This window comes from Ahaetulla prasina, chromosome 7 (assembly GCF_028640845.1).
Source record: "Ahaetulla prasina isolate Xishuangbanna chromosome 7, ASM2864084v1, whole genome shotgun sequence".
NCBI classification, from domain to species: domain Eukaryota; kingdom Metazoa; phylum Chordata; class Lepidosauria; order Squamata; family Colubridae; genus Ahaetulla; species Ahaetulla prasina.
The window spans coordinates 38,302,201-38,329,892 of NC_080545.1; the positions used below are offsets into that span (position 1 = coordinate 38,302,201).

The 27,692-nt window shown below is 39.3% G+C and overlaps 1 protein-coding gene across 1 annotated transcript in view; it reads left to right on the top strand.

Moving 5' to 3' along the window:
- CNTN1 (contactin 1) overlaps positions 1-27,692 on the top strand; it is a 423,340-nt gene that overhangs the window by 367,372 nt on the left and 28,276 nt on the right. The window contains exon 19 of the mRNA XM_058191827.1: positions 14,799-14,869. Coding sequence (XP_058047810.1) covers positions 14,799-14,869 — 71 coding nt within the window. The remainder of the gene's footprint in view (positions 1-14,798; positions 14,870-27,692) is intronic.

A 27,692-nucleotide genomic window follows, 5' to 3' on the forward strand; every position in this document is an offset into this window, starting at 1 on the left:
CTTTGGGGCCAGTAACTCGGCTCCAACAGTCAGCCGCGGCTGCAGCTGACTGAATCGGGATGCCGGCATCCACAGCCACTCCGTCTTGGAGGGATTAAGCTTGAGCCTGTTTCTCCCCATCCAGACCCGTACGGCCTCCAAACACCGGGACAGCACTTCAACAACTTCATTGGGGTGGCCCGGGGTGGAAAAGTACAGCTGAGTGTCATCAGCGTACTGCTGGTATCTCACCCCGAAGCCACTGATGATCTCACCCAACGGCTTCATGTAGATGTTGAACAGCAGGGGCGAGAGAATCGACCCCTGCGGTACCCCACAAGTGAGGCACCTCGCGGTCGACCTCTGCCCCCCTGTCAACACCGTCTGCAACCAGTCGGAGAGATAGGAGGAGAACCACCGGTACACGGTGCCTCCCACTCCCAATCCCCCCAACCGGCGCAGCAAGATACCATGGTCGATGGTATCAAAAGCCGCTGAGAGGTCTAATAGGACCAGGGCAGAGGAGTACCCCCTGGCCCTGGCCCTCCAGAGATCATCCACCAATGCGACCAAAGCTGTCTCCGAGCTGTATCCGGGTCGGAAGCCGGACTGGAACGGGTCTAGATAGACATCTTCATCCAGGTATTGGGGTAGCTGTCGCGCCACAGCACTCTCTACAACCTTCGCCACAAAGCGAAGGTTGGAGACTGGACGATAATTACCCAAAATAGCTGGGTCCAGGGAGGGCTTCTTGAGGAGGGGTCTCACCACTGCCTCTTTCAAGGCGGCAGGGAAAACCCCTTCCAACAGAGAAGCGTTGATAATCCTCTGGAGCCAGCCTCGTGTCACCTCCTGAGTGGCCAGTACCATCCAGGAAGGGCACGGGTCCAGTAAACATGTCGTGGCGTGAAGCCTCCCCAATAACCTGTCCACGTCCTCGGGAGCCACAGGGTCAAACTCATCCCAAACAGACTCGACAAGACGTGCCTCCTCTCCCTCGCTTGGATCATCCCAATTTCAGTCCAGACCGTCCTGGAGCTGAGCGATTTTATCGTATAGATAACCACTAAACTCCTCGGCTCGTCCCTGCAAAGGGTCATCCCGCACCTCCTGGTGAAGGAGGGAGTGGGTCACCCGAAACAGGGCGGCCAGGCGGTTATCTGCCGACGCAATGAGGGTGGAGGCGTAGGACCGCCTCGCCTCCCTCATTGCCACTAGGTAGGTCCTAGAATAGGACCTAACTAGTGTCCGATCAGCTTCGGAACGACTGGACCTCCAGGTGCTCTCTAGGCGTCTTCTCCGGCGTTTCATCTCCCTCAGCCCCTCGGAGAACCAAGGGGCCGGACGAGATCGGATTTGGTTTTCCATTTGCCACCCTTTATACAAATGATGTACATATGTTTATGCATCTAATTTAATGAAGCTAGTAGATGCAAAATGAATGGGTACAAGAATTTGAATTAATAATTTGATACCTGGTAATTATTACATTGATGCATTTCTCCAGACTACCTTTTGACAAACGAAATTGAGTGTGAAAGTAATGGGCAAAATGAACTCCATTTTCTACATCTGTGGGACATAGAGCTCTGATTCTGGGTCAGATAAAATTGACTGGTTGGTATATTAGTCCTAAGGTCAGCTTTATAGCACACAGATAAAGTTGAGAGGAAAGGTATAACTGATCACTTTTTAAAATCTCAAAATACTGTATTTGGTGGGTAGAGTGATCTGAATATCTTTCTCTGAGGATTACAGTACTAGTATCTGAACTTCATTATGAAGAAATGAAATCTTACCTTTTTCTCAATATTGGGATTATGATAACCAAACCCTTGGGCATTTGAAAAGGATAAACTTCAATTACATCAAATTGTAATTACTTATATGGACTTGAATCATAATTACAAAGGTCAGGATTATAGGATCCAAACGTGGATAACTGTCAGCTGCATCTGCCACAGTCTGCATCCACATTTGGCCTAATTTGTGAGTAGAAATTGAGTTCCAGGTGCCTAAAATTGTTAGAGGCCTCTGAAACTATCATGGATAAGCAATAATGGAAAACTCTTCATCTCTCTGAGTATTACAGGAGTAGAAAACTAAAAATGTGCAAATATTAGCAAGAAAGAGAGCTTAAAAGATTCATATATTTCTGAAAGATACAATAGAGTTTCTTTTGGCAGCTCATAATGAGACACATTAGGATAGGATAGGATAGGATAGGATAGGATAGGATAGGATAGGATAGGATAGGATAGGATAGGATAGGATAGAATTTTTTATTGGCCAAGTGTGATTGGACACACAAGGAATTTGTCTTGGTGCATATACTCTCAGCGTACATAAAAGATACGTTCATCAAGAATTCTAAGGTGCAGCACTTAATGATAGTCATAGGTTACAAATAAGCAATCAGGAAACAATATCAATAGAAATTGTAAGGATACAAGCAACAAAGTTAAAGTCATACAGTCATAAGTGGAATGAGATGGGTGGTGGGAACGATGAGAAGATTAATAGTGCAGACTTAGTAAATAGTTTCACAGAGTTGAGGGAATTATTTGTTTAGCAGAGTGATGGCATTCGAGAAAAAACTGTTCTTGTGTCTAGTTGTTCTGGTGTGCAGTGCTCTGTAGCGTCCTTTTGAGGGTAGGAGTTGAAACAGTTTATGTCCAGGATCCGAGGGGTCTATAAATATTTTCACAGCCCTCTTTTTGACTCGTGCAGTATACAGGTCCTCAATGGAAGGCAGGTTGGTAGCAATTGTTTTTTCTGCAGTTCTAATGATCCTCTGAAGTCTGTGTCTGTCTTATTGGGTTGCGGAACCAAACCAGACAGTTATAGAGGTGCAGATGACAGACTCAATAATTGTCCTGTAGAACTGGATCAGCAGCTCCATGGGCAGTTTGAGCTTTCTGAGTTGGTGCAGAAAGAACATTCTTTGTTTTGCTTTTTTGATGATGTTTTTGATGTTAGCTGTCCATTTTAGATCTTGCGATATGGTAGAACCTAGAAATTTGAAGGTCTCTACTGTTGATACTGTGTTGTCTAGTATTGTAAGAGGTGGAAGTATGGAAGGGTTTCTCCTAAAGTCTACCAACATTTCTATGGTTTTGAGTGTGTTCAGTTCCAGATTGTTCCGGTTGCACCACAAGGCTAGTTGTCCAACCTCCCGTCTGTATGCGGATTCATCATTGTCTTGAATGAGACCGATCACTGTTATGTCATCTGTGAACTTCAGTAGTTTAATATATGGATCATTAGAGATGCAGTCATTGGTATACAGAGAGAAGTGGGGAGAGCACACAGCCTTGGGGGGGGGGGCTGTGCTAATTGTACAGTATCTGATGTGATTCTGCTTAGCTTCACCTGCTGCTTCCTGTTTGTTAGGAAACTTATGATCCACTTACAAGTCCACTTACAGGTACCTGTAGCTGGTTTAGCTTAGTTAGAAGAGTGTCTGGAATGATGGTATTGAATGCTGAACTAAAGTCTACAAAGAGGACCCTTGCATAGGTCTTTGGAGATTCAAAATGTTGTAGGATGTAGTGCAGAGCCATAGTAACAGCATCATCTGTTGATCTATTTGCTTGGTATGCAAATTGCAAGGGGTCTAACAGTGGATCCATGGTGGTTTTCAAGTGGGACAGCACTAGCCTTTCAAAGGTTTTCATGACTACAGATGTTAAGAGTAACTGGTCTATAGTCATTCAGTTCCTTGATGGTGGGCTTCTTCAGCACTGGGATGATGGTAGAGCGTTTGAAGCAAGAAGGAACATAGCACATCTCTAGTGATTTATTGAAAATATGGGTGAAGATGGGGGCCAATTGGTCAGCACAGACTTTTAAGCAAGAAGGAGTTATCTTGTCTGGGCCTGGAGCTTTTCCTGGCTTTTGTCTGTGAAATATGTCTTGCACTTCCTTTTCTGTGATCACTAGGCGTTGTGAACCAATGGGATGGGGTCAGTTATAGGAGGCTTGGCTGTTGTTGGTGTGTCTGAAATGAGGGTTGTGGATATAGGTGGCTGCAGTTTCCTTTCAAACCTGCAGTAAAAAATATTCAGTAAAACACGTTCAGGTCATTTGCCAGTTGTTGATTTCCTTCAGCCTGGGAAGGAGGTTTTCCGTAGCTGGTGATATTTTTAAGAGTTTTCCACATATTTTCTGGTTCATTTGTTGAGAACTCATTCTTTGGCTTTTCAGAGAAGCTTCTTTTTGCTGTTCTGATCTCCTTTGTTAATACATTTCTGGCCTGATTGTGCAGCATTTTATCACCTTTTCTGTAGGCTTCCTCTTTGGAATGACATAGCTGTTTAAGTTTAGCTGTGAACCAAGGGTTGTTGTTACTGTATATTCACAAGTTCCTTGTCGGTACACATAGGTCTTCACAGAAGCTGACATATGTTGTTACAGTATCTGTGAGTTCATCCAGGTCTGCAGAGGTATCTTAAAAAATATTCCAATCAGTGCAGTCAAAGCAAGCCTGTACCTTTAGCTTTACCTCCTCAGTCCAGGTCTTCACTGATTTAATTGTTGGTTTTGTGGTTTTAAGTCTTTGCCTGTAAGCAGGTACAGGGTGAATCATGCAATGATCAGAGTGTCCTACAGCTGCTCGTGGTAAAGACTGATAAGCATCTTTTAATGTTGTGTATTGTGTGTTGTGGTCTAAAGTATTCTTGCCTCTAGTGGGACAACTGACATGCTGAAAGTATTTTGGTATCTCTTTCCTTGCCTTGTTTATATCTCCCAAAATAATGGCCAGTCAATCAGGGTATTTGGCTTCAGCCTCCATAATTTGGTCAGCTACAGTTTGTAATACCTTGTTTATACAGGCTTGTGCTGGGACATAAACAGCAATTAGAAGAAATGAGGAAAATTCACAGGGCAAATAGTATGGTTTGCAGTTGATAATTAATGTCTCTAGGTTTTCGTCACAGAATTTGTATATTATAGTTATATCCTGAGACCAGCTATTGTTGATATATAAGCATAAGCCTCCTCCCTTCTTTTTACCAGATATTTTTGCAATTCTGTCTGATCATTGAATCTGAAACCCTGGGATATACAGGCTGCTATCTTCAATTGATTCATTTAGTTAGGTTTCAGAGAAGCATAGGGCTGCTGAATTGTAAAAGTCAGAATTGTATCTGTTTAAAAGGAGTATTTCATCCATCTTATTAGCAAGTGAACATATGTTGGTTAGGAAAATTGAAGGCAGAGTTTTATTTCTCCTATTCCTTAATCTGTTTAAAATTCCGCCCTTTTACCTCTCCTTCTCTGTTTCCTCCATTTGGTTTTTTTGGTAATCCATGGCTCCGGGGAAATTGCTTCTTCCTGTGTTAGAATCTCCTCCACGTTTGTAAAGATGGGGGGGGGGCGGTGAGATCACAGAAAGCTGCTCCTTAAAGAAACATTGCTTAATTTTTAGCAGATGGTCTGTCCAGCATCATGGACTCTGTTACTGCAGACTCAGTTGCAAAGTTTTTAAAATAATAGTATATTATTTAAATAAAAGTATATAGGTATATACATATGTGTGTATGTATAGGCATTTTCTCAACTGAATTCCAACCCTCCAGCTGATTTTATACTAATAGAACAACATGAGTAATTAAAATGGGCATTGTCTTGCCTCTTCCTAAAACACTTCATCAATTAGGCTTTCCTGAAATTGGATCGCTAATGCTGGTTCATTCAGCCTTTAATCTAAAAGCACAGGTATATGGTAGTTCAACACAGACTTATGCCCCTCTTGTAAATATTGAAGGTCTATCTGTATTAGCCTTTGAGGAAGAATTTTCAAACATCCTCACAAAGCCAGTGAAATCTGTTAAGATTTTATGCCTCAAGACATAAGGAAATGCTTATTTAATTGGTAAAACTCTCAACCCAAGATCAGTTATTCAGGAACACATCACTTCATATTAGAAATGTAGTAATGTAAATATCTCTGGTTTCCTTTCCCATTTTTGTGTGAAAAACTAGATATTTTAGGCAAAATAGAGAATGAGGCAGGAGGAGTTTAAGCATTAAGCTGACTCAGTGGATGCTTGCATTGTATAACAAGGGCAGCTGTTCCAAAGAATTTGGTTTTCTTGTATTAGCTCTTGACTAAAGAAGTTCTCACATATTGCCAGATTCTAACAGGGTTAAATAGAATAGCCATTCAATCAGTCAGTATTAAGCCAGGTTGTAAAACAGTAAAATAAACCAGAATTGTTGAATTAGTGTTGAAAAAACTTAGACAAAGATAGTATTACAATTCCTGCAAAGAATCAGTGATTGAAGGAGCGAGATGTATGCAATAATTGATATCAGCTCAAGTATCAGCAATGCTGAAGAGACTCTGAACACCATAGATAAATCTGCAAGTAGGCATGAACCATCTGGGCAACCTTAACACAATCTCTATATTGCAGCTAAAAGTGTACAGCCTTGATTTGGTCAGAATATAATTCTGGAAATCTTCATCGCCCTGCATCAGTCTTTTTGAATATTATCTCTCCCTGTTGTTTCCAGCATTGTCAGGGCTGGCAGGGTTTCTATCTAGTTCCAGTTCTAAAAAGCCTCTGCTGCAGTCACAAACAGGTATATGCTTTCCAAAGATATATGGGCTTGGTGCTGTCATTTGAAATATCAGATTTATCAGATGGATTTTCTTATAGGGGTGATGATATACCTGGTTTTTATGTTGCATCTTGCTTTTTCTAGTTGCACTCAACTCTAGTTCAAATAAATTGTTACATTGCCCAGGATTGACCTGCTTTTCAGTATTCTTCTTTAGCCAGTCTTTTAACCTGTGAAAATGATACACAATTTCTCTGAGTTAGTCTCTTTATCTAGCCTACCACTCTGACTGTTGCCTGTAGACTTTTTGATGACATTTTTTATTTTTAGGATAGTTCATTTTTTTAGGATAATATTTAAATATAGCATTTCCTATCCTGCTACTTTCCAGATGTTTTGATGTTGAATTACAAAGTCTTCATGAGTAGATATGGATATATCAATTACCCATCTTAAAAAATAAAAACAGAGGACATATGGATATATCATTGGTTCAGGTTTTCTTAGGCCTCACAGCCGGGAGAACTTGATTTGACTTTTTCAGTGCTACATGACAGACATGATTAATAGTCTTTCCCTGAATTAGGTTTCTATTCCGCCTAACCTTCTCTGAGTTAGATGCATAGTATTGCTCTCCCTGATTTGGGCCCCTACCTTTCCCTGAGCTAGTTTTACATTCCTGAGTTGGGTTTCGATTCAGGTAAAATGCATGATTTCCTGAAAACCATGTGGTATTTTGCTAATACGTATACTCTAAACGCTTGCTGATTGGTATAGCTAAGTTTCTATATGTTAATTCCCTCATTGCTGTAGTTCCCCCCTCCCTGCTAAAACTGCATAATAAAAGAGACTGTTGCGATCTAAGGGGGACCCTTTTAACTAAATCTTTTTACAACAGCTTTTTCTACAACCCTTTCTTCGTGCTCTCTCAACCTGAAAAGCTTTTGGTGTGGTGTCTTTTATTTGGCTGCTTTCGTCCTTGCGAGGACCCCCTAAATTGTCTCAACGAGGGTTGAGACCCGTTCCTGCGGGAACCCAGGACAACATTAACAGGGAACCTAGGGCGACAAATAATTGTTGCAGACCAACAGCAACATCTGGGGGCTCGTCCTATCCTGTTGTGTTGTCCAGAGGCGCGATCGTTGTCTAGCGGTGCGTCACCTTCACCCTCATAGCTTACCCGTCCGGGACGCGACACGTGCACACGTAAGTTATGGGCTCCTCGAACTCGAAAGTCTCATCATTGCATAGGAATGAGCTTTACTCTCTGGTGAAGAAGGCTAATTGTTTGCAAAAAGTTAATGGCACCACTGTCTATCCTCTTTCTAAGAAATCTCTTACCTCTTTTCTACCACCCTCGAGCTCCGCCTGGACTTGGCGGGCCATTACAGCTGCTCTTGGCACCCTCTATCCTAATTCTCCTTCTACTGATTCGGCTGCTCTGCTCTCTTCTACTACGGCCGAATCCCTGCCAAAAGTTTCTCCCCCTCCGTATGAATCTTCTTCTGTCTCTGTAGCTGCCTCTGCTCCCCCTGCGGACACAGCTCTTTCTCCTTCTGCAGCGTCTCCCCCCCCTTCGGAGGATACAGACATAGCTGCAGGTACTCTCTCTGCCTTGGTTGCTCTTTCTTCTCTTTCTCTAAGAACTGAACCCCCGATATCGGCTTACCCTTTAAACCTCAATCCACCAGGAGGAGGACAGCCGATACATGACAACATCAATGTACGGGTGCTTAAAAATTTAAAAGAAGCTGTTACTTCCTACGGCATTCACTCTCCTTCAGTTCCTCTGCCCGCTCATTCCTTTCCCTCCTCCCTTTCCCCCCACTCTGAACCTTCAAAGCATATTGAGCTAGACCAAATGCCTGTTTCTTCCATCCCTGCTTTGAAAACTGCCTCCTTTCCCCTGCCTGCCTCCCTTCCCCCACAGCACCCCTTCCTTTTCCCCAAGGGTGCGATCGCTCACACAGTGACTACATGGGAAAAATTGGGAACCTTTTTCCATGAAAGTCCAAGAGCCCCTGTAAAAATTTTGTTCATCTGGCACATGATCTTTGAATGCCTCATTTTACTTGCAGACGTCACTTAGAGAGTTGTTAGGACCTCTGCCTTATCAAAAATGACTTAAAAGGATCCACAATCACAGTCATGATTTAAACTGCTGAGTTTTCTCAGACAAGTTCCCCAGGTCTGTAAATGTTGTTTGATGATGTGTGTGCTTGTGTATGTATGTATGTGATCATTTTCAGACCTGCAAAAGAATTGTAGAGATAATTGTGATGCTTGATTTGCATGGAATGTGTGTATGTGCAAAACTCATTGAGAAGGTGTGAAATTTCTGTGTTGTCTTTTGGATTTGCAAGAAATGTGTACATGTGTGAGAAATTGTCTCTGCATGTGTGTGTGTGTGTGTGTGTGTGTATCTGTCTGCATAAATTCCGTATGCAAGCAGCCAGGTACTTTTGGAAACGAAATAAAACATTTTTCTTTCCTTTTGCGAGCAATTGAGTTACTTTTGGATTTTTTCTCTTCATATGCATGAGTGTCTTTCCAGTGAGTTACTTTTAACTTTTTTCTCTGCCCTCTGGCTTATCTTAACTACTCCCCCCTTTGTTCCTTGCTGTGCCAGGGAAAAGGGTGGGCTACGGGGGATAACCATTCACCCCCACTCCATTTTTTTCTCTCTCTTCTTTCTTGTCTGAGAAGGGAGGGACAATTAGGCTCTCTGGAAGCATTGCTTTTGTAAAAGGCTATGTAAAAACTATGCAGATATATTTTCTTTTCCACCATGAAAACAATTTTGATTTTAATTTTTAATCATGCATACAATTTTGATTTTGCTTTTAATTTTAATTTTTATCTTTTCTGGAACTTTTTGAGGTTTAACCTGCCTGATTAAACCTATACCTTTATAAATGTTTTCAAAGCACTGAGTTGACTAAAAATGTTTCATTTAGCTTTGTATTTTTGCAGCTGTTCACATACATCATAAGAGTTGGAAGGGACCCTTGGAGGTCTTCTAGTCCAACCCCCTGCCCAGGCAGGAAACCCTACAGCATTTCAGACACATGGCTATCTTCTTATGTATGGATGCATTTTTTTTTTAAGCGTAAATCAGTTTTTTGGAAAATGCACTTAGGTTTTCCACATAAACAGACTCACCCTAAAGCTTCCGCCATGTTTTTCTTTTTTGAATCAGACTCAGTGTGCCCCTTATTTGCTGTTTGTGTTTCTTTTTCTTTTTTAGCAGCACAATATGTGCCCTGTTTTAGGAACTATTTCAGAGGTGAGTTAGAAAGTTATAGGATGTGATAAGTTAGAAGGTTACAGAAAGTTTTTGATAGCATGGATTTGTTAGTGACCAACTTCCACACATGAATAAAAAGGGTGGGAGTTGGGTTTTTATTGATTGTTTGTCTTTTTCTCTGTCTTCCACATAGTATGTTACTCAAATAGTAAAAACTATTTTTCAATCTTACTTGTCCCCTTCTCTTGATTCTAATCTCACTTCTCTTTTCACAACTTTACAGTCTCTCATTTACAAACGTACACATCCCTATTTTGTTATGTAGCAGACGCTGCGGCCTCTGCCTCCTCTCTTTTGACACTTTCTCCTGTCTCTCCTTGGGACAGTCACTCCTATTTTCATCAAAACAAAAAGGCGCTCATGAAACAATTTGGCTTCACGGCTGCTGAGGCATCTGATCATACATCAATGCCCTACTTGCAGCCGCCAAGGTAACTCTCTTCCGATGGGGGTCAACCCCAGAGGAACAGTGCCCTGTCAACTATGGCAAATGGATGTAACTCAATATCCATCCTTTATACATATTCAGGTTTCATCATGGCAACCTTGCAAAGGGGTGAAACCGCAAAACAAGTTATTAACGTTGGGATGTCCAAAAACTCTAAAAACTGACAATGGACCAGCCTATACGAGCTCTGCCTTTGCACAATTTTGCCATTGCTGGTCAATAATCCACAAATTCGGCATTCCTTTCAATAGCCAGGGCCAGGCCATTATAGAGAGAGCGAATTTGACTCTTAAACAGGCCTTGGACAGACACTTGGGGTCAAAAGGCATCAGCCCCCCGACACTCCCGGCGTTGCAAAATGTATTAAATGTTTGCTTGTATTCATTGAATTTTCTTAATCTAACTGGATCTCCTGCCTCCACTGCCGCCTCGAGACAGTTTTCCACTCCTCCCCTCCCCTCTTCTCGTCCTCTGGTATATTATAGGCATCTTCCGGATCCAGCTTGGAAAGGTCCAGCTCAATTGATTACCTGGGGAAAAGGTTACGCTGCAGTTCAATTGCCTGATCGAGTCCTGTGGGTTCCAGCTCGCTGTGTTCGCCCCTGTCATCTCAATCAACCAAAAAAGAAAGATGAAGATCCTTCTGATCCTATCACTGATCTCTCTTGCCTCTTCTGTCCCTAATGCCTCTTCCTCTCTTCCTAAATGTACATTCCTTGAACGTTTAAGTGCTTATATAAGAGTTCCTCATTGTAGAATACTAACCCCTCTTGGGGTCGTATGCGAACTTGTTTGCAGACAACGCCATCCCTTGCTCCATCCGGCTCAGTGGACATGGCTAAAGAATGGATATCCAGTCCATCCCTCTAACAATACTTACATTATATCTTCTCCCTGTTCCACTTCTCTGTTAATTTTTAACATCTCATCTGAAGACTACAGCACTTATGCATGCTCCCTGTTTTCCCAAAGCAAGAAAGATCTTTTGACATGAAAATTTCCTTCTCTCTGCTGCCCATTTTCCCTGGCGATCTCGCTCCTTGCCTCTTCCCACGTTTCTACCCCTGCAGCTCTTCGTTTGCAGCGCTCCTTATCCGAGCACAGCAGAACCTGCATCGTCCATAAATTATACTTGGACTATTTTGGACTTCCAAGGGCGTCCTTCATTCCATCTCTAATCGAACTCTGTGGCCTTGGTTTCCTGCACTCTACTTTGACTTTGCTGAAATGCTGGTGGCCCATGGATTTAAACGTAAAACAAAATGTAATCCTTCCCCTCGGGACGTCTGGTCAATTGGTCCAGGCCTGTATATCTGCCCAGGACATCTTACTGATCTCTCCCACCTAGATGAATGTGGGACCATCTCTGATTGGTACTGTAAGTCCTGGCAATGTGTGTCAACCGGAAAGATTTGGTGGACTGCTCCCTATACTACTGACTATATCAAAGCTGTACTAGGCCCTGATAACAATTTGCCTTGGAATTCCTGCTCCAATTGGGCCTGCTGCGGCGTTCGCCTCAATCCTATGACTGTTACTTTTACATCTCATGGAAGGAGTCTTCCGATTACTGAATGGCTTAAAGGGAAAAGATGGGGGGGAAGGTCGAGAGATAATTCCGATTACAGACATCCAGGAAATATATTCATAATTCGTCTTACCATGTCCTTAGAAACATCCCCACCTGTGGGCCCAAACAAACAAGTCAATTCGCCCTTTTTACAGCCCTTGATTAAAAGCAACAATCCATTGGTGTCCCTGGTCTCCTCTGCATGATGCCCTTGTGGCAGCCCGTACTTTTCCTAACAATGATAGTAGATGTTGGCTGTGTCTGTCTTCTCAACCCCCTTTTTATGAGGCCATAGGTTCTGCCCTACCTTTTACCAATAGCACCTCAGATACCGGTTGCAGGTGGTCTAACTCTTCTATAACGGTATCCTCAATTGAAGGTCAAGGTTGTTGCCTTGGGTATGTACCCTCTAACTTTTCTCACTATTGTATCAATGCCTCCTCGGATGCCTATACTTCCTGCACAATATACTTGTCCAAAGAAAGGCTAGGACTTGACACTGGAGGGTGGACTATAATACACTACTCTATCAACTGCAGATCTTTCCAAAGCGTTTAAACGGTCAGTTTTTATTCCTTCCAATGGCTCTATTTGGGCCTGCTCTACGGTGCTACTGCATGTGTCAGTGGAGACATTTTACACACAAAACACGCTTTTGCATTCAGGTTTATCTTCTCCCTAAAATGTCTGTTTTTCCAATAATGAGTTCTTTTCTGCATAGAAACACCCCAATACCTTCCACGAACCAAAGCGGGAGGTGGTTACTACTATGACTTTGGCCCTTCTCCTGGGCCTAGGAGCCACTGGTGCTGCAACTGGAATCGCAGGAATGGTTGTGGCTGACAAAAACATCTGCAGGCTCAGTATTGAAATAGATGCTGATCTCAAACGCATTGAGCAATCTATGGTTGCCCTCCAAAATTCCCTGACCTCTCTCTCCGAAGTTGTGTTACAAAATAGAAGGGGTTTGGACTTGCTATTCTTAAAACAGGGCGGTCTGTGTGTAGCTTTGAAAGAAGAATGTTGTTTTTACACTGAAAGTTCTGGTGTTGTGCTTGACTCTATGGCAGAATTAAATACCCGATTGAAAGATAGAGAAAAAGAGCGTTCTCTATCCCATACGTGGTATCAGGGAATGTTCAATCTCTCTCCCTGGTTAACCACCCTCCTCTCTGCCCTAGTTGGTCCTCTGATTTTGTTGCTCCTTGCATGTACAATTGGCCCATGTGTTATGGGGAGAGTTCTAGCATTTTTGAAACAACGACTAAACAGTATTGGAGATGATGTCCTCTTGCTAAAGAACACTGTTGAAAATGAATATAAACAACCTCTTTTAGAATTAGCCTCTGAGGCTGATGAAGACACTGAATCGGGAACCATTCCTTTGGAAAAGTGTACTGACTCCCTGCGGGGTCTCCCGGAGGGGGGATCCACTGGGGATGTCATAGCTTTAGAGGAATTTTACCCATCTTAAAAAATAAAAACAGAGGACATATGGATATATCAATTACCCATCTTAAAAAATAAAAACAGAGGACATATGGATATATCATTGGTTCAGGTTTTCTTAGGCCTCACAGCCGGGAGAACTTGATTTGACTTTTTCAGTGCTACATGACAGACATGATTAATAGTCTTTCCCTGAATTAGGTTTCTATTCCGCCTAACCTTCTCTGAGTTAGATGCATAGTTTTGCTCTCCCTGATTTGGGCCCCTACCTTTCCCTGAGCTAGTTTTACATTCCTGAGTTGGGTTTCGATTCAGGTAAAATGCATGATTTCCTGAAAACCATGTGGTATTTTGCTAATACGTATACTCTAAACGCTTGCTGATTGGTATAGCTAAGTTTCTATATGTTAATTCCCTCATTGCTGTAGTTACCCCTCCCTGCTAAAACTGCATAATAAAAGAGACTGTTGCGATCTAAGGGGAATCTTTTTACAACATCTCTCTTTTTACAACCCTTTCTTCGTGCTCTCTCAACCTGAAAAGCTTTTGGTGTGGTGTCTTTTATTTGGCTGCTTTCGTCCTTGCGAGGACCCCCTAAATTGTCTCAACGAGGGTTGAGACCCGTTCCTGCGGGAACCCAGGACAACATTAACAGGGAACCTAGGGCGACAAATAATTGTTGCAGACCAACAGCAACAAGTAGAAGACGGGGTGCATCAGAGCTTTGATTCTTTATTATGTATATTATAGTGATCATAAAAAGACTTTTTAGCAATCCATTTCTTATATTATTTTGAACAATTCCAATTTTCTGCATTAATTATAAACATTTTTGAGAGTTCATCATGGAGAGTTCCATGTCTTTTCTGGGTTTTCAAATTAATCTTTTTTACTTTTACTATTTGCTTGATGACTGCATTTTGTTTTATTGAATGCAGTCTGTCCACAATTGGTTTTATAAATATTATTTGTCAAATGGCAAATATAATGCAAACCATCCTGTGGGTCAAGTTTCTCCAACTCTGTATTCCCAGATGGGTAAAACTAAATTTCTCATTAGGTACATGCTATGCCCATATTGATTGGAAATAATGTTCTACTTTACTTCTTCAGGAAGATCTTATTTTGATGGGAAATCTACTGTAAGCAAGCCATAAGATATAAGCATGCACATTATCTGATTCCAAAATATTATCCATTAAGTATAAACTCTTGAGCTAAGAACAATATATCCTTCTAGTATTTGCTTACCCATGGTCTCCAAAGAGAAACTATTCACCGTGGAAAAGTGTAAATTCAGTAACTGAAGAAAATTGGCAGATTTATGCTGGTAGCAGTCTATATTCCATTATTTAATGCCTAAAATTGTGCAAGACTTATCTCAAATCCATATAATTAATAATGGAGAAATTAAATGATGTTTTTATTTCATGGAAGCAGATGGATCTTTATTATGATTTTTTTCTATTATTCAGCTCCAAATGTGGCCCCTTCTGAGGTTGGAGGAGGAGGTGGAAGCAATAGAGAATTGACAATAACATGGGTGGTAGGTATTATCCAATATATTTATCTATATTGTAGAAGAATGTTGTAAACTGTCAGAGTCACTTAGGTAAGATGGTCAGTGTAGATATTAAATAAATGATTAATAAATAAATAGAAGTTACATTATTCTGCTGAAATAAATATGTTTTGTGCATATAAAATAGATCACTATAGAATGCAGGTTATTATAAATATTACTAAATAATTTGCAAACATACATGATGAGTTTTTGTGTCCATACTTATATTTTTTAAGATTCAAAAATCCTTTTCAAAGTGATCTTTAAATGGAATAAAATTAACAAATGTGATGTTGATATTATATATTGAATAAATACTGGGCATTTCTTTCTTAGGCCAGAAAATTGAATTAGAATCTAACATAAACTTTTAGCAAACAAATTACTTGGTATATGAATGCAGACCAGCTACAATATTGATTGCTAAATAGTATAGTCCAGTGGTGAAATGCTACCGTTTCGGATGAACCAGTAGCGATGGCAGCGCGAGGCTCCACCCACCCGTCAAACCTGTTTTTTACCCGCGCGCATGCGCCATACACGTGCGTCAGCAAAGCAAGCACAAGCGCATGCACACGCGCACAGCATGTGCACTTCCAAGCCGGTAGGGAAGATAAGTAGATTTCACCCTTAGTATAGTCATATTAGAATTTTTCTTGATGAACATTCTTCTATTTGGATCAGTTAGATTTTTTCAGATCACTGCTTTTTTTTAATCATTTTTTTATTGATTTCCCCACACACACACATAGTTTATGAACAGAGTATTGGCCATATCATATCTTACGCAATTTAACATATCCAAATACATTTTACTTAGCTACAATTTTTGCCAAAATATTCTTTTTCCATATTTTAATCATGTCTTAATATTTCTATGCTCATTTATACAAACCACATCTTCTTTCGCCCTCAAGTTCTAATTTCTCCATTTTTAATAATATATATTTTCTTTTATTATTTTTTAGCTAATTCAATTTTTATCCTGATGTATTCAAACATGTTTGGGGTTGTCTTTCTTCCATTTCATCTTTTTCATCTTCCAGCAATCTTTCTTCTCTTTCTTATTCCTCTCCTTCCCTTCTTTTATCCTTCCTACTTTCTTCTCTCCTCTCCTACTCCTTCTCTACTTCCCCTTCCTTTCTCCCCCTCCTCCATTCTTCCTCCCTATCTAGCCTTCTCTCCTACTCTTATTTCTCCTCCTTTTCTTCCTCTCCTCTTCCCTTTCTTCTTTCCCTCTCTCTCCTTCTCCCTTTCTTCCCTCTCTCTCCTCCTTCTTATCTCTATTGCTGTATTCATTTTCATTTCAGTATTTTTCACTATGGTGTCCAGACAGCCCCGATTTTCCCATTTATTGAGTATATTTCTCAGAATTCCCCTCATATGTTTTCATTATTAACATTGTCCATTTTATTCCATTTTTATCTTGAAGCCTTTTAATTAATACAACCTTCCACCTCTTCTTTTCTTTAAATTCTTATTCCCAATTCAATAATTATTTTTCTTTTTCATTAGGATACATCATTTACTAACATTTCAATTTTGTTCCATTTTACATCTCACTTTCAATTGTTTTCACCTATAAACCATTCTATCTTTCATGTTTCATCTGCTGGACTATTTTTCTTAAACAGTATACATCTTCGTTTTTTATTTCTTTTCAGTTTTATATCTTGATTTCAATTAATTTCTTTGTTTTTTTCTATATTTAAAATACATTTCTTTAGCATCCACTATAATTTTCTCCAATTCCATACATCCTCAGACAGTAAAACATTATATCTTTATAAATAATTATATTTTATAATATCATTATATCCCATTATATCTTTCACATTTCATCTATTTTTCCACTTCACATTAAACAGTATATTTCTTCTTTTTTGCTTCTTACATACACTTCATTTCATCCTTTCTTATTTCCCTTTTACAATATACAATATATTTCTTCTAATTTACTTCTTACATAAAATTTATACAACTACTTTAATTTTTTTTCTGCTATTCATTTTTCTTCCCCTTTTAACCATTTTCTTTCGGTCTCTCCAAAATTCCATTTCTTAATATTTTCCTCCCTTTCTCCCATTCTCTTATCTTCTTCTTTTTCTCTTTCTTGTATCTTCCATTCCACCTCCTTTCTCTAATTTTACTCTTTTGATTTTCCCCCTCAATCTTTCACCATTTCTTCCTCTTCTCTTCTTTTTTGAGAGATACTTTCCCCTATCTATTTTTACTCTGTCACTGTCAATCCCAGTGTAATCATATATTTTTTTTTACTCTTTTAATTTTCCCCCTCAATCTTTTCCCATTTCCTTCTTTTCTTTTTTGAGATATACTTGCCCCCATTTTTATTCTATCACTGTCAATCCCAGTGTAATAATCTATGTTTTTATCTTCAATTATTTCCTTTTCAGCATTGTATTCTTGTTCCTCTTGCTTCTCCCTCATAATTTCTTCATCCTTTTTTTTTACATTTTAACCACTCCTCCGCTTCTTTATTACCCTTAAATGATTCTCATACCATTTGAAGCATCTCCATTAATTCCTCATACTCATCCTCCCAACTCTCCATGTTTTCAATTTAAGGAGAAAGGATTTTTAAGTTTATTATTTTAACTTATATATAGTTCAAATTCAAGTCCATATAATGTCTCTTTTTTTTCTTTTTTCTTTCCAAATAATGTCCAGTTCAGATGTTCCTTTAAGGCAGTGGTGAAATCCAAATTTTTCTACTACCGGTTCTGTGGACGTGGCTTGGTGGGCGTGGTGTGGCTTGGTGGGTGTGGCAGGGAAAAGATACTGCAAAATCCCCATTCCCTCCCCACTCCTGGGGGAAGGATATTACAAAATCTCCATTCCCACCCCACTCTGGGGCGAGCCAGAGATGGTATTTGCCAGTTTTCTGAACTACTCAAAATTTCCACTGCTGGTTCTCCGAACTGCTCAAAATTTTCCCTACCAGTTCTCCAGAACCTGTCAGAACCTGCTGGATTTCACCCCTGCTTTAAGGCATTCCAATTTGAATTTTTGGTCTTTCCACTCCTTTTTTGAAGTCGTACTGCAGCTGTTTAAACAAACATTCCTCCGGTCTTTTCCCAGTTTAAGTAATGCGGTGCTTTCTTTTCTCTCTCCAATTCACAAATCCCCCGGCAACAAAATGTCACTTGTTAATCCACAAAGATAATTACTTCTTCTTCCTCAATTAAGTTCTTTTGTTAATAAAAGATGCTTTTCCTTAATTTTCTTTTCCTTTTTATTATTTTTAATTTCTTCCAGGTCCAATTTTAAATCCAGATGGAAAGTTTAATCTTAGGGCTTTAATCTTAAATTCCTCTTTGCTTTTTGTTTTCCTTCACTTTAAATTTCTGCATGCCAATTAGCTGCTAATTTCAAGTTGGAACTTCTTTTAAGCTTTAAAAGATTCCTTCTTACCTGTGAGTTGGCCAATCACTCACCCGGTAACAATACTCAGTTCAATCACCGCTCCTGCTCAAGTCTTTTGTGTAGCCGCCCCGGCTTTTGACATCTCCTGTTCACATCAGCCCATGCCTCCCTTCTTCGCTGTCTCTATAGGACAGCTATGATCCATTAAGGATCCCCAAATTGGCTGAGATATTGGTATTTTCCCCGGAGCATCGGGATCAATGTCTTACCGCCACAACGCTGGCCATGCCTCTCTCTCCCCCAGATCACTGCTTAAAGCATTGCTACTCAGTTTGTGGTCAGATCTGAAAAAAGTACCAAAATCACACCGCATCTTTTAAACATGAAGTGATTGCTAGAACCTAGCATACGCTTAGAATAAGCTTGCTTTGATAACATGTTAATTCCATGAGACCAAAGAATAGAATAGAATAGAATAGAATAGAATAGAATAGAATAGAATAGAATAGAATAGAATAGAATAGAATAGAATAGAATAGAATAGAATTCTTTTTAATTGGCCAAGTGTGATTGGACACACAAGGAATTTGTCTTGGTGCATATGCTTGCAAATCTAAACAAATATGAAGCAGTGAGAGTAGCAGAGAAATGTGCATCCTCACCTAGTACCTTGTTTCGCCACACTTTAAAATCACTTAGACATTGGTGTCTACAATGCCCTAAGATGTGCTTTGATTGCACCAATCATTTCCAACTATGTGGGCTATGCAGATAAATTTTATGTTTATTATTTCTTAAGGGGCACCTACACTTACACATCAGATGGCCAATTTTTTTTTACCAAGCCACACATTCAGAATTTTTTTAAATTAGGCATGCTGCTTTATTGCCCCATTATTTTTCTCTTCCCTAACAACTAATTGTTGTATTAAACTGTTCTTTTTACTATGTTTTTTTTAAATTGTAAAGGCTAGTCAAAGACTGTAATAAAGATATTTGATTTACAGTAATTTGATTTTGATTTTAATCACTTAGAGCAGGGATATTCAAACTTGGCCCCTTGAAGAGTGGTGGACTTCAACACCCAGAATTCCCCAGCCAGCAAGTTACTCATAGCGCATGCTGGCTGGGGAATTCTGGGAGTCCACCACTCTTCAAGGGCCAAATTTGAAAACACCTGATTTAGAGTTTTACAGTCTATAACAGTAGAGGGTACTGTTAGAGCTCTCTTACAGTGGTTGGGACTCCCCAAATTCCCACCAATCTTAACCAACACATATATCATACAACAGATCTAACATGTAGAGGGCAGCAGCTGGAGATAACTGGCTGTTAATGTATTAATTAAACACTCTAGTAGACATATGCTACATAGAGTTTGACCTGGCCTAGTTTTGATGGCAAAGAACTTCAGAGTTGGACAAGCATTTATGTAGCACAGTTTGATTAGTCTTTTAAAACTTCACTGTATTTTATAACCATATGGCATTTCTAAATGAATCTATTTTCTAATTAAAAAATAACTTTTTTATAATAATTATAAATCATAACTGTTGAAGGAAGTGGTCACTTTCACCCAAAGTTCCAACAACTTCAAATCCCTCAATCACTTCTCTTTTAGTAAGAATTAGGTCCAGTATAGCTTTACTTCTAGTTCCCTCCACTACCTTTTGGATGATAAAGTTGTCAGCTAAGTTGGTTAGGAATCTGTTTGATCTCCCACTCACTGCAGAGTTGGTCTCCCAGTTGTTATCTGGATAGTTAAAGTCTCTCATTACTATGGTGATATGCTTCCTGCATACATTTGTTAACTGGCAAAGAGTTCATCTATTTCTTCTGATTGGTTGGGTGGCCTGTAATATACTCCTATGGCAATGTCACTTTCCCCCCGTTTATATTGACCCATATACATTCTGGAGGAGTTTTATCATGTACATTTCTGTAGATATGTCGTGGTCACTCACATATAGTACAACTCCACCTCCTCTTTTTGTAGATCTGTTTCTTTTGAACAATTTATATCCATCCATCAGTACATTCCAATCATGGGTTTCATCCCACCAGGTTTCTGTGATGGCAACTATGTCATACCTACCCTTGTTCACCCTGTTTGTTCCCCAAGTTTTGAGCATTTGTATATAAGCATTTAAGACTTTTATGCTTGTCCATGGGTATGATTCCTGCATCTCCTAATTGTTGTTTGAGTTTTTCTGTTTTTCTCATCACTCCCTACCTCATTGTTTGATTTTAGTTTTCAATTTTAGTTTAAAAGCCTTTCTGATGAATTGGGCCAGTCTTTTTCCTAGTACATTTTGCCCTGTTTTCGTGAGATGCAGCCCATCCATTGCCAAGAGTCCTTCTTGTAGGTAATGCAATCCATGGTCCAGGAAACCAAATTTTTCTTGGTGACACCAACCCTTTAGCACAGAGGTAGTCAACTTTTTTATACTACCGCCCACTTTTGTATCTTTGTTAGTAATAAAATTTTCTAATCGTCCACTGGTTCCACATTAATGGTGATTTATAAAGTAGGGAAGTAACTTTACTTTATAAAATTTATAACGCAGAGTTACAGCAAGTTAAAGCATATAATTGTCACGGGGAATTTTATGAAAACCTAATGAAAATGTTTTTAAATAATGCTATGAAATTTTTTTAAACAGTCAATTAAATTTAAAAACGGGAAAGTGCTTCAATATTGGACAAAACCCCTACTGCCTACCATGAAAGCTGGAACGCCCACTAGTGGGTGGTAGGGACCAGGTTGACTACCACTGCTTTAGCCAGTGGTTTATTTCTATAATTCTTTTTCCCTCAATGGTTGTTGGCCTTTCATTGGGAGTACTGATGAGAACACTACTTGTGTTCCTAGCTCCTTAACTTTATCACCTAGTTGCTTATAATCTCTCAATATTGTATTTAGGTTCTTTGTTATGTCATTCGTCCCAATATGAAAGAGGAGGAAAGGGTAGTAATTTGTGGGTCTAATTATTTTGGTTAGGTCCTCAGCCACATCTTTAATTTGCTCCAGGGAGACAACATACCTCCCTACATTGTATACATGGTCTACAAATAGCTGGTTCTGTTCCTTTGAGAATAGAATCTCCTTTCACCAACACTCTTGTTCCTTTTTTAAGGAGTGCAGCCTGGGGTGCTTTTCTGTTTATCTCAGGTGTGTTGGTTGATGTAACTTTTTAGGGGTATTTGATGATATCTCTTTTCTAAGTGTCTGTGTGTTTTCTTTGAGAGCTTAGGTTTTTTTTTTTATGTAAATAATTTTTATTTCCATTTTTCAACATCATATATATATACAATCTATTATCCATCATTAATCATTAATTTTTATTTATTACTAATTCAGGCCTGCCCAACTGCCACTTCCTTGCTACACAACTTCCCTCTCTACCCTCTACAACTTTCCCTTATCCTTCATCCCCTTCACTTTACTACTTCCTCTCCTCCTCCTCCACTCCTCCCTTCTTCCACCCTATCTCACCCTCTTATTCCCCTCCTCCTTCTCTGCACTTTCCTATCTACTTTCTTCCCTCCTTCTACTCCTCTCTCCTTTTCTTGAAATGGCAGTCGAGCATCCCCAATATCATTTTAAATTTTTTAAATTCATATCTTCTAAGATTACTATACATTAATAATCAGTCCATGCATCACTTGTTGATTCATTTTCCCCCCCTTCCCCCCCTCCTCCCCCTTCCCTCCCCCCGGACTTCCCAGAGCAAATACCGGGTATTATAACCACCAATCACAAGCTAGAGTATACAAAATATACATACCTTCCCACCTTAGAGAAAATTTAAAACTATAAATCCCCACACAATAAAAATAAGAAGATAGGAAAGAATAATAAAAAAAAAGAAAAGAAACAATACCAACTTCACGTATTACTTCTTCTTACAGTCCTTTTTTTTTTTTTAAATTAATCCATCTTCTCAAATTCAATTTTTTTTCCCCCTTTCCCCACTTGTATATTCCTTCAAATTTCATAAGTCTGTTTCTCAAATTACAGTCCATCTTCTCGAACTCAAATTTTTGTCACTTATATATTTCTTCAATTGCCATAACATTTAATGTCCATTCTTCTTACGGTCCATTTTAAAAATTAGTCCATCTTCTAAAGTTCAATTTTTTTTATTTATTTTTTCCCCCCCACTTGTATATTCCTTCAAGTTTCATAAGTCCATTTCTTAAATTACAATCCAGCTTCTCAAATTCAGGTTTTCATCACTTATATATTTCTTCAATTGTCATAAAATTTAATATTCAATCTTCCAATACTACTCCATCAATCAAATATCAAGCAAATAATCATTTAAACTACATCCACAATATAACAGTAAACAGTTAAAATCATTACATCCACATTATCTAAATTCATAAATTTCACTTTCCAACCTTCACAATTGAGTAGTATCATCCGATAGATTTATACCATACAAATAGCAAATAACACAAATCCTATAATTTATATCCTAAACAAATCAATTCCAAAAATTAACCATAATCATCCTATTCACATCTTAAACATTCCTCCCCTCTCCCATTCTATTTTCCATCATTTCCAAACCAGTTAACTTAGCATCTAACAACAAAGAATTCCCACTCTTTAAAACATTAATATAAAAATGTCTCGCTTTCATAACTGAATTAAGAAAATACTTTCTACCTCTAAAATTCAGTGACAAACCCATTGGGACTTCCCATCTAAAATGTATCTGGTATTTCTTAAGCTCATCCACCAAAAAAACAAATTCTCTTCTGCTTCTTAACATTTTAGGAGGAATTTCCTTCATCATTTTTATATCTTGTCCCAATATCTGAAATTTATTTTTATAAAAGGCTTGCAAAATTTCATATCTAACCTTTTTAGTTGTAAAATAAATAACCACATCCCTAGGTACTCTATTTTGTCTTGCCCACCAAGAATTAACACGATAAATTCTTTCAATATTAATCTCAAAATCTTCTGGCTCCACACCCTTTATCTGTGCAAAGGCTTGCGTAAAAATCTCCTTTAAATTTTCCTTCCTGTTTTGTTTCAACCCCCTCACCCTTATAGCATATTCCATTAAGCTATATTGTAATATTACTCTTTCTTCATCTGCCCTATCTACCTTTGCCTTTAACTCTTCCATCTTATTATCTAAGTTCCAATTGTTTTGATTTTTTTGAATATCTTCTATTTTCCTTTGCAGCTCTAAATTAGCTTTATTAAATTCTGCAAGATCGTCCTGCATCTGAATACAAGAACTTAATATTTGCGCAATTGCATCCTTTACCATTTTCATTTCCCTCTTCTGCTCTTCCACCACTTCCTTAAAATCCAACATCTCTTTCTCTATTTCATCAAATTTTTGATCTATTTCTAAAAAATGACTCTCCAAAAACTCCTGTAAAAAATTTCTTACTTCCTTTTTGATTTCTTCTTTTAATTTTTGAATCTGAGCTGAAGAAATTTCAGCTGAAATGTCAAAGTTTTTAATAACTTTTGGCACTATTTGCTTAAAAGCCATTTTAAAAAAAAAAGGGCTAGCTTAATAATAGACCAAAAAAGAGAAAGAAAAAAATTTTAAAAGAAAATTTCAAAAAAACCTATCTTCTAAATCACTATAATCCCAAGGAAGATGAAAAAATATAAATCATAAGATTCTCATTTCTTCCAATTAGTCAGTCCCCCCAAAAAAGAAAAAAAATATAAATCATAAAATTCTCATATCTTCCGTTTAGTCAGTATGTTTCTATGTATCTTCTTTCTTCTATTTCAACACTAGCTGTTAGTAAGCATTTCTACTTTCGTTTTCAGAGCACACATTCCACAAAACCGCCATTTGCTTTCTTCTCTCCTATCTTCGCAGCCAATAAATCCTCAGGGTTTCACAATCTTCTTACAAACAGGTGTTAGAACTCCAGTTTTTGCTCCGTCCACGTTCCAATCCATCATTAAATCAATTCCTGTCGTGGAGATTGGACGCTTCGTTTGTTTGCCATGAAGGCAAATGCCTCTCCTAGCCAGGAGCTCATCAGGTTATAGAAGGAGAACTTCCCACCAGCTTTAAAAGCTTATTAGGGCATCTCAACCTCGAACCTAATTGCTCAACTTTCCTCCTTTGCCCGAAGGAAAGAATCCAAGCTGTTGGACTCAGATTTACGATGTCCTAACAGCTTTACAGACTAGGGAGTTAGCAGCTAAATCATAGCTGCTTTCTGCACGAAGCGGAGCCAAACCGGAAGTCTTTGAGAGCTTAGTTTTAATGGGGCTGCTTCTGGTTGGATTAGTTTGAGCAGTAGGGGTTTGTTGATGTATGCTGCTTTTTTCTTTGATTATTGTGTTTCCTTGTATATGTGACATGCCTCCATTTATCTTCCTCCAAGGGTTTATCAGCACGTCCAGTGGTGAAATCCACTTACCTTCACTACCAGTTTGGGAAGGGGGCACGCGGGAGCGCCCATGCGCACCTCTTCTGTGCATGCGCAAAGGGTCAAAAATGGGATATAATGATTTCCCAGTGGGTGGGTGGAGCCTCCCACTACCGGCACTACCAATTTGTGTGAGCCAGATAGATCCGTCCAGATTTCACCATTGGTCAAATCCTCTCAGAGTTATTTGTTCATTATTTGGTTTGATTTGGGCATAGCTTTCTTCCGTAGATTAGAGTTTGGCTAGAGTTGCCTCTAAATTCCTTATTTTTTCTTCTAGCGGTTCACATAGTTTACATTTAATTCATATATAACTTGGGTGTTATAACTTGAACATAAGAATATACATGGAACATATATTGCATAACACAATAGTATCAGTCACCTGTTCCATTAGTTTGTTTCTTTTTGCTAGTTCTTTTTAGGGTAAAAAAAATTATGTAAAAGTATCAGATTGCCCCTTCATGGATTACTGCCTTGTCGTGGCGAAGGGGCTTGTGTAGCTCAATAAAGCTATGAGCTATGCCATGCAGGGACACCCAAGATGGACAGGTCATAGCAGAGAGTTCTGACAAAACGTGATCCACTGGAGAAGGAAATGGCAACCCACTCCATGGCCACTTTCTTTGCCATGAAAACCCCATGGACTTCCATGAAAACCCCAAAAAGGAAAAAAGATACGATGCTGGAAGATGAGCCCCTCAGGTCAGAAGGTATCCAATATAATAATGGGGAAGAATGAAGGGCTAGTACTAGTAGCGCCAGAGAGAAAGAGATGACTGGGCCAAAGCCAAAAGGATGCTCAGCTGTGGATGTATCTGGTGGTGAAAGGAAAGTCCGATGCTGTAAAGATTTTTTCTCCATAGGAACTTGGAATGTAAGATCCATGAATTAAGGCAAGCTGGATGTGGTCAAACAAGACTGAACATCGACATCTTAGGAATCAGCAAATTAAAATGGTCACGAATGGGTGAATTTAATTCAGATGACCATCAGGTATACTACTTTGGCAAGAATCCCTCAGAAGAAATATAGCAGCCTTCATAATCAATAAAAGAGTAGAAAAAGCAATACTGGGATACAATCTCCAAACTGACAGAATGATCTCAGTTCAAATCCAAGGCAAACCATTCAATATCACAGTAGTCCAAGTCTATGTCCCAACCACTGGTGCTGAAGAGGATAAAATTCATAGTTCTGTGAAGCCCTACAGCACCTTACAGAATTAACACCAAAAAATGATGCCCTTATCATCATGGGGGATTGGAATGCCAAAATAGGGAGCCAAAAGGTAACTAGAATAACAGGCAAGTTTGGCCTTGGAGTACAAAATGAAGCAGGGCACAGGCTGATAGAATTCTGTCAAGATAATACGATGGTCATAGCAAACACTCTTTTCCAATAACCCAAGAGATGACTCTACACATGGACATCACCAGACAGTCAACACAGAAATCAGATTGACTATGTGCTCTGCAGACAAAGATGGAGATGACTGTGGCTCAAATCATGAGCTTCTCCTTGCAAAATCTAGGCTTAAATTGAAGAAAGTACGGAAAAAGCACCAGGCCACTTAGGTATGAACTAAATCATACCTGATGAATATACAGTAGAGGTGACAAATATATTTAAGGAATTAGATCTGATAGACAGAGTGCCTGAAGAACTATGGAATAAGGTTCGCAACATTATACAAGAGGTAGCAACTAAAACCACCCCAAAGAAAAAGAAAGGCAATAAAGCAAAATGGCTCTCTGAGGAAGCTTTGCAAATAGCTGAGGAAAGAAGGGAAGCAAAAGGCAAGGGAGAAAGAGTTGATTCACACCCAGTTGAATGCAGAATTCCAGAGAATGGCTAGAAGAGATAAGAATACCTTATTAAATGAACAGTGCAAAGAAATAGAAGAAAACAATAGAATAGGGAGGACCAGAGATCTCTTCAAGAAAATTGGAGATATGAAGGGAACGTTTCATGCAAAGATGGGCATAATAAAGGACCAAAATGGCAGGGACCTAACAGAGGCAGAAGAGATTAAGAAGAGGTGACAAAATTACACAGAAGAACTATAGAAGAAGGAGCTTAATGTCCCTGATAACCACGATGAGGTGGTCACTCACCTTGAGCCAGACATCCTAGAATGTGAAGTCAAATGGGCCTTAGGAAATCTGAGCAACAACAAAGTTAGTGGAGGAGACAGTATTCCAGCTGAGCTATTCAAAATCTTAAAAGACGATGCAGTAAAAGTTGCTACACTCAATTTGCCAGCAAATTTGGAAAACTCAACAGTTGCCACAGTATTGGAAAAGATCAGTTTACATTCTAATTCCAAAGAAAGGCAATGCCAAAGAATGTTCAAACTATCGCACCATTGCACTCATTTCACATGCTAGTAAGGTTATGCTTAAAATCCTACAAACTAGGCTCCAGCAGTATGTGGATCGAGAACTATCAGAAGTACAGGCAGGATTTCAAAGAGGCAGAGGAACTAGAGATCAAATTGCCAACATACGCTGGATCATGGAGAAAGCTAGGGAGTTCCAGAAAAACATCTACTTCTGCTTCCTTGACTATGCTAAAGCCTTTGATTGTGCGGATTACAACAAATTGTGGCAAGTTCTAAAGAGATGGGAATACCAGACCATCTTATTTGTCTCTTGAGAAACCTGTATGCCAAGGTCAAGAAGCAATAGTGAGAATTGGACAGGAAAGCGCTAATTGGTTCAAAATTGGGAAAGGAGTCCGGCAAGGCTGTATACTATCGCCCTGCCTATTTAACTTTTATGCAGAGCACATCATGAAAAAGGTGGGGCTAGGTGACTCAAAAATTGGAATTAAGATTGCCGGGAGAAATATCAACAACCTCAGATATGCAGATGATACCACTCTAATGGCAGAAAGCGAAGAGGAACTAAAGAACCTCTTAATGCGGGTGAAAGAGGAGAGTGCAAAAGTTGGCTTGAAACTCAACATTAAGAAAACTAAGATCATGGCA